General features: G+C 44.2%; 1 protein-coding gene across 5 annotated transcripts in view; it reads right to left on the bottom strand.

The window, feature by feature from the left end:
- The window catches only part of SAP30BP (SAP30 binding protein), a 39,155-nt gene that overhangs the window by 24,518 nt on the left and 2,619 nt on the right, over positions 1-12,018 (bottom strand). For 4 of the 5 annotated variants that reach the window (XM_054455846.2, XM_054455839.2, XM_054455848.2 and 1 more), the window contains exon 3: positions 10,098-10,145. The exons of the other annotated variant lie outside the window; for it this stretch is intronic. In XM_054455846.2, coding sequence (XP_054311821.1) covers positions 10,098-10,145 — 48 coding nt within the window. The remainder of the gene's footprint in view (positions 1-10,097; positions 10,146-12,018) is intronic. 5 annotated transcript variants of the gene reach the window in all.

The following is a 12,018-nucleotide window of genomic DNA, read 5'->3' as shown; positions in this document are numbered from 1 at the left end:
TACTCAATCTTGCTACAATAATTTGACAAAAATAAAAATAAACACAATGTAAAAACATTTTATATTTTTATAAAAAATAACTGTCCATTAAAAAAAAAAGTCCAAGCTTAAGCTCTGAGAGCTCAAGTTTGCTCTTTCGTTCTGAAGAGTAATTCTCAGTTGTCAGGGCTCTCCAGTAGTGCATCAACAAAGGCACACAAACAACCTGTTTGCAATGCTGCAAAAGGACTCAGGGCTCCTATCTCATACCACATCACATACCCTCCTAAATATTCTTCAATATCAGGAGGAATGCAACCCTTTGCTGCTTGTTTATGAAAAGCAACAGCATCTTCCTTTCAGATCCCAGAGTCCTGGAAGGGCAGCAAATATACCAGGAGCCCAGATGGGAAACACTTGTGCTCTGCAGCAATCCTGCAGAAGCTGCCCATGTTCTGGGTCTGTGTTCAATAAAAAGAATGTAAGATTTCAACCTGCAGTGCTGCCCGCATGCAATTGCTGGCAGGCTCCTCAAAGTTCTTCCTATAATCAGCAGTCAACAACAAATTCCTGGGAGATTAGCCCCTTAGGCAGTTTTCAGATATTTGATTCTGGTACTTCAAAAGATCAGGAGTAATGCAAGGACAGTGGGAAGGAGTTGAGAGGAGAGTGGGTGAGGGAATTACCGAGTCAGCTCTGCCCAATACAAATCCTCGTCTAGACTGTGAGTCAGTAACTCCCGTCAACTGGGAGACCTGGTCTTCTTCAGGATGGGTATGAACAGCCACTGAGGCAGAGAACCACTCACCCGGCTGGGCCTCCAGCGGAGGCTAAGTGAGGACTTGTCAAGGCCCCCACTCTAGAACTCTAAGACAATCTACTGCCAGTTCCCAAACTGCTACCTGGGGTAACCCAGCAAACTCACAAAGGTGCCACAGAATATTTAACAAAGCTGTTACAGGAAACACAGCCTTACTCCACATGTCACATACCACACACACTTACACATATTATTTTTTTAAGCAGCTACTGAATTGTGAGGACAGTAATACTTACTGTCTGAAGCTAATGACGTAAGAAACAGAACCATTCGTTAGGCATTTTTTCTTCTTTTTTTCAGACAGGGTCTTGGTTTGCTGCCCAGGCTGGAGTGCAGTGATGCAGATCTCGGCTCACAGCAACCTCTGCCTCCCAGGATCAAATGATCCTCCCATCTCAGCCTCCCAAGTAGCTGGGACTACAGGCACACACCACCATGCCTGGTTAACTTTTGTAGTTTCTGTAGAGACGGGTTTCACCATGTTGCCCAGGCTGGTCTCAAACTCCTGTGCTCAAGCAATTCTCCTGCCTCGGGCATCCCCAAGTGCTGGGATTACAGGCGTGAGCTACCACACTCAGCCATTAGGCATTTCTTTTGGTTCCGGAGGTCTGTGAAAAACTATGGAGACATGAAGGGCAGTGAGCCGAGAAATCGTGGCGCCTTCTAACCTACAGGATAAGGGCGTATAATCAGACTTAGTTACACCGAAAAGGCCAAGCACTGCTAACAAGTGCATTGTATACTGCGAAAAGCATCTTCATGTACATTCTCTCATGCCGCAGTCACAACCACCTTGCAAATGGGATCTCACAGCCCTGACTGCCCAAATGGAGCCAAGTGAAGCTTAAGTTATAGGCCTGTGGTTCCACAGCCAGAGGGAAGCCAGGCCAGGGCACAACCCAGGTCTTCGGACCACAAGTCCACCAGACCGGCTCTAAATTGTTTGTGAACTCCACATTTTAGTACTACTTTAGGGATCTAAGAATTTTAAAAATGTCTTCTCTTAACTGGGGTTATACACGCCTTTTTAAAAAATGCCAGAACAATTCCCCCCAACCCCCACCTGATGCCACCTCCTTGACCCAGAAGACGGAATTTTGTTTTCACAGATGTGCACCCCTGGGCCGGGAGGATTCTTTTCCTAGATCAGAGCGTGAGATCTAGATCTTTTCCTAGATCAGCCCCTCAGGGAGGCTGGCGATCCCAGTCCCTCCCAGTTAGCTGGCAATAGGCTGCTCCATCTTTCTTGCTCCAGGCTCTCAACCCCCATGTTTGTTTTCAAAGGAAGGGTGTGTCAGGGACAGTGAGCGAGTGGAAACAGCTTCATCCACAGGAACTGTAGGAGTGGAGAAAAAAATAAACAAGGGAAACCGTCCAGAGCAACCGAGGTAAAAATGGACAAAGGAGAGTGGCAAAAGGGATGCTCGGGTGCCAAAGGTAAACAGGGTGAGGAAACACTTCAGCCACCAGGCACTCCTTTCCTGGAGTGAGGTGCTGGCCCCAGGACTGTCACTTCTGCTCTTTTTCCAGAACAGCAGCGCCACCTCCTGTTAATTTGCTGCTTACTGAAGAGACAAGATCAGAAACTTGAAGTTAGAGACAAAAAAATAATGGAACATAGGAAACAAAGCTTGTTTCCTATGCAACGCCCAGCCTCCTTCTCCAATTTCCTGTTCACTAGTTTGGGGCAAACTCAGCACCCGCAGAGCCCAATCCCTGCTGCCCCAACCTAAAGGACAGGACCAAGGCTCCCTGCCCAGGTGGGCCAGAGTTAGTTCTTATGCTCCCAAACATGGGACTCTGTGCTCACAGGTAACCCCAAACATCAGAGCAATAAAAACCAGGGCAATTCCAGTCTGTGCATATTTTAAAGTCATCAGATAATAAAGTCAGAGAATACTCAACTTTCCTTATGTATAATGCCCAAGTCCTTTCCTAGGGGGTTCCCAGGGAACTCCCTGGAGTTTAATCCAACCTCTACCAACAGATTTTATGATGTTGATGACAAGTCGTTTCTTAAAACTTGCCTGGAGGCCGGGTGTGGTGGCTCACACCTGTAATCCCAGCACTTTGGGAGGCCGAGGCAGGCGGATCACGAGGTCAGGAGATCGAGACCATCCTGGCTAACACGGTGAAACCCCGTCTCTATTAAAAATACAAAAAATTAGCCGGGTGTGGTGGCAGACGCCTGTAGTCCCAGGTACTACTCGGGAGGCTGAGGTAGGAGAATGGCGTGAACCTGGGAGGTGGAGCTTGCAGGGAGCCGAGATCGAGCCACTGCACTCCAGCCTGGGCGACAGAGCGAGACTCCGTCTCAAAAAAACAAACTTGCCTGAAAAACCTCTAGAAACAGGGAGCTCACTACCTTACGAAACAGCTCAACCCACTTTTGGCCGGAGATCACAAAAGGTCCTTCGTTATGTGAAGGTAAACTTCTGTGGAATTCTGCGCGCGGCTTCAGGTCTGCCTCAGGCTGCCTTAGCCTTTCCCTCAGCAGACCTTCAAACACCAGAGCGCAGCCCCGGCTCTTCTGAGTCTTCTGTCTTCCAGCTCTACCTTTCCCTCAGGTGATGGTGCTTTTGAGTCCCCTCACCTTTACGACTGCTCTTCTGAGAGCACTCCAGTTTAAAACATGGAATCTGCTCTTCCAAAACAGGCCGACAACATGTATGACCAGCCTGGGAAGTATGCACAGGTGGAACTGGAAGTGATGGTCAGTTCAGCCAATGCTACTGAACAAACACACACAAGACATACTGAGCCGAGTACAGCAGGCCCTCTGGATCTGTGGTTCCGAATCCATGGCCAAAACTCACCTCCAGTTGAAAATGTGTGTGTGTGTGTGTGTTTTAAATTGTGTCTGTGTTGAATATGTCAGACTTTTTTGCTTGTCATTATTCCCTAAACAACACAATCTAACAACTAGTTACACAGCATTTACATTGTATCAAGTATCATAAGATGATTTAAAGTATCCAGAAGGATTCCCAAGGCTAAATGCAAATGCTACACCATTTTATATCAGAAACTTGAGCATCTGAGGAGGGGGTCCTGGGATCCCCACAGATAGTGAGGGACAACTGCATTTTACTTTTACTTAGTTGAACCTTAAAATGAATGAGGCAGATTTTATTATGATGATTATTTTTGCGATGAGAAAAACTGAGGTTAAAGGACTTCCCCAAGAAAACCCCAGTCTCATTCCAGAGCTTGAACTCCTCCCCACCATGCCAGGGCTGAATCATCTTACTCTGAATACTAACCCACCCTCAACGTGGCTCAAGACTCCATAAGGCTAACAACTTAACGGACATTTTCAGAGCAATAAAAACAGTTCTCAAACAACTACTGAATCACTGACCCATGATTTCTGTTTTAGAATAATAGTAGTTTTTCTAAGGGGTCTACAAAGTCAAAACTGTTTTAAGTCATTATTTGTCTTTTTCATCGTGTTGACTTTTGCACAAGCAATGGTGGGTAAACTGCTAGCCTTTAGAACAAATTGAGGTGGCAGCACTAAACTGTAGCCGTTTGATTAAAAAAAAAAAAAAAAGGGGGGGGGGCTGGGTGTAATCCCATGGGATTCCCATGCCTGTAACCCCAGCACTTTGGGAGGCTGAGGTGGGCGGATCACTTGAGGTCAGGAGTTCGAGACCTGCCTCACCAACATGGTGAAACCCCAAGTCGACGAAACAAAAAAAAAAATACAAAAATTAGTCAGGCATGGTGGTGCACGCCTGTAATCCCAGCTACTCGGGAGGCTGAGGTAGGAGAATAGCTTGAACTGGGAGGTGAAGGCTGCAGTGAGCTGAGATTGCACCACTGCACTCCAGCCTGGGTGACAGAGCGAGACTTCGTTTCAAAAAAAAAAAAAAAAAAGCCAGTTTCACTTAAGAATGGTCGGCCATAAGCCGGGCGTGGTGGCTCACGTCTGTAATCCCAGCACTTTGGGAGGCTGAGGCAGGAGAATCACTTGAACCTGGAAGGCAGAGGTTGCAGTGAGCCAAGACTGTGCCACTGCACTCCAGCTTGGGCAACAGAGTGAGTGTCTCAAAAAAAAAAAAAAAAAAAAATGTCCTGCCAGGACAGTAAAAATGATTAGTTTTATGACATCTTGACATTTGAATATACATCTCTTTAATATTTTGGGCAATGACATGAGAGGCATGCATAAATACTTCTGCTGCATAACAAAGTCAGATAAATGTCTCAGGGAAAAGCACACATAGCAATGCCCCCTTATCCCTGGGGTATACGTTCCAAGATTCCCAGTAGATGCCTTGAACCTCTGATAGTACTGAGACCTATACATACCATATTTTTTTCCTATACATACGTACCTATGATAAAGTTTAATTTATAAACTAGTAAGAGATTAACAACAATTAGAATGATATACTGTAATAAAAGCTATGCGAATGTGAACTCTCTCTCAAAATAGCTTACTGCATGTAATATTTTCAGACTGCAGCTGACCTCAGGTTACTGAAGCCACGGAAAAGGATGGACTACCGTTTGTGATTATTTGAGTCACCAGTTGAACTGGCAGTTTTCTTCAGGAAACACCATTTTTATTTGAAAGAATGACAAACAAACTAGTTCTCTGGACTTGGGTATTTGGCAGACATTTTCTCAAGACCAAAGCCTGTTACTTCAAGGAAAGCTCTGATAGCACATATTGAAAATGATAAATTCATGCTTTCAAACAAAAATTATTAGAAACACATTATCTTGAAAAATGTGTTGCTCCTTATTGTGGGCTTGCTAAAAGGTTTCTAACATTTAATGATTTTCTGATGAGATCAGTGATGTCACTAATAAATACTACTTTTTTGATACCACAGAACAAAATGTGTCAACATTTAGATCTGCATAACTCAGTAAATCATCAATTTTCAAATCACCAGTGCCTGATGATATAAAATCATGTATGGGTAAAAGATCCATTCAAAGGGCAAGACAGACCAGTGGATTTTAGGGAAGCAGAATGCAGAGCTCACTGGTAAGGCTTTGCATTCCATGATGTAACTAACCTTTCAAGGAAACTATTACCTGTTGAGTTTTGATGAAGTATCAAAGAAGAATACGTATAATTACCTGAATACAAAAGCAGTTACATGTACCCAGCCATATTCTATTAAGCCAGACATTAAAGAGATTTGTAAAATGGTGACACAGTGCCACTCTTTGCATTAACTTTTTGGAAATACTTTTTCTAAAAATGTTATTGATGTTAATATGTAATAGGTTTGTTTGAGACAAGGTCTCAGTCTGTCACCCAGGCTGGAGTGCAGTGACAAGATCACAGCTCACTGCAACCTCTACCTCCCAGGCTCAAGTGATCCTCCCACCTCAGCCTCTCGAGTAGCTGGGACTAGAGGCATGCAGCGCCAAACCCGGCTAATTTTTGTATTTTTTTATAGAAATGGGGTTTTATCACATAGCCCAGGTTGGTCTCAAACTCCTGGGCTCAACCAATCTGCCCACCTCGGCCTCCCAAAGTGCTGGGATTACAGGCACGAGTCACTGTGGCCGGCCCAGGTTTGTTATTTTAAAATAAATAATTTAAAATTTTCTCAGTTTTAACTTATAAAATAGTAAACATCAATAGATAAAACCAAAATGAACAAAAACTCTGATCCTCAATTTTTAATTGTGTAAAGAAACCTAAATGTTTTGAGAACTACTGAAAAAAATTAAAAGATCTTAAAAAACCAAAGTAGAGGCTGGGCGAGGTGGCTCACGCCTGTAATCCCAGCACTTTGGGAGGCTGAGGTGGGCAGATAACGAGGTCAGGAGATCAAGACCATCCTGGCCAACATGGTGAAACTCCATCTCTACTAAAAATACAAAAATTAGCTGAGCGACGTGGCATGTGCCTGTAATCCCAGCTACTCGGGAGGCTGAGGCAGGAGAATGGCTTGAACGCGGGAGGCAGAGGTTGCAGTGAGCCGAGATTGCGCCATTGCACTCCAGCCTGGGCAACAAGAGCGAAACTCCTACTCAAAAACAAAACAAAACAAAAAAACAACAAAAAACCAAAGTAGAAAGGAGAATGCCATCTAGTGGAGATGACAATTATGACAGTAATCTAATTGTTAAACAACACTTCTAACAAAGATCCACACTTGTAACATATTCTATTGTTAGAAACTTCGTATGTTCATGTGCACTGGGCCTGGTGGCTCACACCTCTAATCCCAGCCCTTTGGGAAGCCAATGTGGGCAGATTGCTTGAGCCCAGGAGTTCAAGACCAGCCAGGGCAATATGGCAAAACCCTTTCTCTACAAAAAAATAAAAAAAATTGCTAGGTGTGATGCACACACCTGTAGTCCCAGCTGTTTGGGAGGCTGAGGTGGGAGGATTAATTGAGCCAGGGAGGTTGTGGCTGTAGTAAGTTATGATGGCACCACTGCACTCCAGGAGACAGAGGAGACTCCATCTCAAAACAAACAAACAAACAAAACAAAACAAAACAAAAAAACTTAATATGTTTAAAGCAGAATGTTCAAAATTAAGGGTTTTGAATATAAAATATATTGTTACACATCAATTTAAAAAAATGTGGGCTGGGCACAGTGGCTCATGCCTGTAATCCCAGCACTTTGGGAGGCAGAGGCGGGCCTATCACTTGAGGCCATGAGTTCAAGACCAGCCTGGCCAACATGGTGAAACCCTGTCTCTATTAAAAATACAAAAAATTAGCTGGGCGTGGTGGCTTACACCTGTAATCCCAGCTACTCGGGAAGCTGAGACAGGAGAATCACTTGAACCCGGGAGGCGGAGGTTGCCGTCAGCCGAGATCACATCACTGCACTCCAGCCTGAGCGACAAAGCAAGACTCTGTCTCAAAAAAATACATAAAATAAATAAATAAAAATAAAACGTAAATATGCCAGAAAGTTCTGGATTTGAGGTACATGTTGCTATGTGGAAGAGAGTCTGAGGCCAGCTCAACCAGAAGGATGACAGGGCCAGGACTAAGAGTATCACGGAAGACTCATGCTGGGGATCATTTGTAGTCCTTGGAAATGCCACAAGGACTCCTAAAGGCCTGGCAGCCACTGGGGATTGCAGAACATTGAAGCTGGCAAGCTCTATCTAACCCTTCTCCATCACCCTCCAAAAGAACTAAATCAAGTGACTTTGACGGTTGGATTTTGTGTTATGATTTCTGAGGGCTCCTCAAGAGGAACGGAAATTATTCCATGAAAACTTTTCATTCCACAGTAAAACTTGAAATGCACATGAGTGAATGAGGAACAGCGAAGCACATCAGTCAAGGAGCAGGCAGGAATGACGAGGCTGTCAGCCGTGATGTGGGGCTGAGAAGGGGAGCCTGAGCACAAAAGGCATTTCCACAATCTTCCCAGCTTCACCTTTTTTAGGTCCCTCCCACCCCGTTCTTTAGTGACTGCTACTAGACAGTAGTAAAGTCTGTTTTGTTTTTCATGTGGCCCTTAACCTGACTCACAAAGCCCTGTCATTTCCCCAAGGAGTTGCTGCCTGGGTCACAGTATTTTAGAAGGGGTGACCGTTAAGTGTATGTACCCTCCTCTCCAGCCAACTTCCCCAGGAGGCCTTCCAGCCCTAACAAAAGGCTGCAACTATACCCAGAAAGACTCTAGGACCCAGATCCTCCCTTCCCTCCACAACTGAAATCCAAACACTTAACGGCTCCCTGGGCTTGTTTTATATGCAGGCTCCAAGTCCTATATACCCTAAATACTAGGCAGAAAAGATTATCACTACTGAGTGTTTTCGTTCTGCAAGCCCGAGCAGAGCTGTGACTGACTTTGAACTATGGGGCCACGGGTCTGCCCATACCATCTTGCCAGTTCTCAGGTAGGGTGAGTTCTTAGGCCTGGGTTCCAGGTTTTTCACTCAGCATAGAAAGTAGGTTGCATTTACAGTTTTCAGGGATTCTTTTTTTTCCCTCCTGCATGCTGGTGCCAAAACTTTCTTTCCTGGTAAAACACACTCTTATCTTTCTCACTCACAACTCTCATGATTTTAGTGGCTACATACAGTTCTATCCAATCACAGAATCAGCTCAAATATGCAACAGCTCACACTATATTTTCAAGTATATTACTGTTTTAGATTATAATTGGGCATAAATTTCCTAAATTTTACTAGGTCATCTTGAAAGTTACAGCTGGTTTCCAAGCAGGTTTTTTTTTTTTTTTTTTTTTTGGAGACAGATTCTCATTCTGTTGCCCAGGTTAGAGTGCATTGGCAGATCTTGGCTCATTGCAACCTCTGCCTCCCAGGTTCAAGTAATCCTCCTGCCTCAGCTTCCCCAGTAGCTGGGATCACAGGTGTGTACCACCCACTAGTCTCACCAGTTAATTTTTGTATTTTTAGTAGAGACAGGGTTTCACCATACTGGCCAGGCTGGTCTTGAACTCCTGACCTCAAGTGATCCTCCTGCCTTGGCCTCCCAGAGTGCTGGGATTACAGGCGTAAGCTACCGCGCCTGGCCTCAAAGCAGTTTTTAACTGCAAAACGTGGTCCTTATTCCCTGGGTCTAGAGTGATAGAATTAAGTTGTTTTCTTTGCGGGTACAGGGGGGAAGTTTCTCCTCATAAAAAATGACTCTTCGACAAGTACACATTTCTAATGGCCAATGCACAGCACAGCAGCTTAACCAACACAAGGGTGTCTTAACCTTCACAACAGATCATTAAGGAATGCGATAGGAATTGCTACAAATTACTCTTGGCTGCTACTAGGATGAAACTGTGAGAATAGTTATGTTGTTCCGAAAAAGACCATTCTGTACAGCTTGCCCAAAAGTGGATGGACACACCCCCAGGAAAATGAGAATTAGACCCATCATCCCTGAGAGCTGGGGAGAGGCCTCATTTTGGTCTGACCTTCTTATAGCCTCTTGTTCACTTCTAGATGATTAAAGAGAACCCAAAGCACGCGAGGTGGCCCTTACGCCTTCCTGAGTCTAGAAACAGACTAATCCACCTGCAGGGCAGTGACACTTAAAGCCCCATCTGGGATGCAGAATGCAAGAGGGTTGTTGGACTCAGCCAGGCCCCTCGCCTTTCTAGTCAGGAGATATGGCACAATCTGAAAGGCTGGAAATCCAATGTGTCTCAGGATTTGTTCATTCCTGAGTTGTCTCCAGGTTCTTTCTTTATAAAGCTTATTTTATCCCAGAAAATGTCCACACAGTTGCACAGTTTGTCAGTGGGACAGATCTTGACCAGACATACGAACTGAGCCATAATGTTCAAACACCTTGTTTGCATCCAGCCACCCACCACAGCCAACACCAAATACCTTTGGGTCATCAGCCTCAGGTTTTTCAGTCTCTGAATCGTCATCTTCCTACAAGACAAAGAATTTAGAGGATTAAGCTTAAAGGAGCGGGCCTGAGGAGTCTCACATGCATAACTAGGGGCCGGAGCAAACAGCCCATTTACCCAGCTGGGGTCATCCCACCAAGAATCCCTCCCCTACCATATAACTCAGAACCAGAGAAAAATAAGGGGAAAAAGAGATATTCTGGGGGGTGGAAAAAAACAAAAAAGCATCAGCAGCTCAAAGTCGGGTTACTCTAGTGGTGAGACAGTCCACATCAATGAAGATGCCCGAGTTAAAAGTCACATACATAAAAATGGAGAAAGCTTGCAATATGTTTTAGGAAAGAGTAAGATCAGGCCACACAATAAAACAGGCATCGTGTTTCCATCGTTTTGAAGTATCAGTTATTTCACATCAGGATTATGAGCCTTCTTTCCTTTTCATATACACATGTACATCAGACTCAGACCTACTGTAACAGTGTTCAACACCAAGTGCCAAGGCTTACACACAGCTGTATCGCAGCACCTCAACCAGCATTTGCACTAACATCAACACAGGAAGGTAGGCATCAAATGACCTGAGCAAGTGACCTGGGAAAGGCAGGACTAAAGGGCAATGCCCAACCTTTCAGGAGTCCCAGTTGAGTGGGCTCTGCTTCCACCTAAGTGCTCACAGAACTGCCAGTGATCCATTCTACCCAGTCCTGTTCCTTATCCAGATGAGGTCAGCCTGACACAAAGGATCACACATGGTAAGGCATTCTCCAAAGTGAGCCTGCCATTCCACTGAACGCTAATGCTGATGCTATGAAGGTCAAAGATCAGGAGCAGATGCTGGACCAGCTACCTTATTAGTTGGCTAAATCCATGTCACCTCCACTATCCACAACACTCCCAATGCACAGAAGCCTTTAACTAAATACCCAGGAAAAAATGGTTTCATTTGAAACTGCTATTTTCAACAAAGCTACACTTCAGCCCAAACATTACAGAGCACTCCATATATTAATATAAATACCACTCGAGAGACTTGAACAAACTAGACTGATGATTTGGAGACTTAACTGTCCTGTAAGGTGCCAGTGAGTCCAAGGCTTTAAATGCAATCTCCATAATCTCCTTAAAATGAAATCAGTCACGCTAAATAAACAGAGATGGAGCTCAGACAAATACAATCACATTTCAGAATCTCTACAATAAGATCTGATGAGAAGATTTTACTAAAATATGAAATGAAGCTTAAACATGATGAAAATTCTAAGCAAATATGAAACAACACTTCAAAAACACATTATGCAAATGTACTAAAGAAAAGAGTTATGAATATTAAGCCAGAATGTGTGTACTTCAGAAAAGTCAGAAAACAACTTGCAAAACTTTTCTGAATAATTTCAGTCAACTCTGAATTATCAGTATTAATGGATGGGGCTAAAGGCATGAAAGTATCTCCCAAAATGCATAATGTATAAAACGCATTTCTGTTTGTTGTGGAAATAATTTTTTTTTTTTTGTTGAGATGGAGTCTGGCTCTGTTGCCCAGGCTGGAGTGCAGTGGCGTGATCTCGGCTCACTGCAACCTCCACCTCCCGGGTTCAAGCGATTCTCCTGCCTCAGCCTCCCAAGTAGGTGGGACTACAGGTGCGCACCACCATGTCCTGCTAATTATTGTATTTTTAGTAGAGATGGGGTTTCACCATGTTGGCCAGGATGGTCTTGATCTCCTGACCTCATGATTCACCCACCTCAGCCTCCCAAAGTGCTGGGATTACAGGCGTGAGCCACCATGCTTGTGCTAGCATTTACATACCAACATGTAATAAAAATTTCCAACAAATAATATATTTTAAGTGATTTAATTAAAACTGTTGCTAAATAGTTAGATTCGACATCCAGAC

This window comes from Pongo pygmaeus, chromosome 19, assembly GCF_028885625.2.
Source record: "Pongo pygmaeus isolate AG05252 chromosome 19, NHGRI_mPonPyg2-v2.0_pri, whole genome shotgun sequence".
In the NCBI taxonomy this organism is placed as follows: domain Eukaryota; kingdom Metazoa; phylum Chordata; class Mammalia; order Primates; family Hominidae; genus Pongo; species Pongo pygmaeus.
This window is presented reverse-complemented; position numbering and strand designations above follow the sequence as displayed.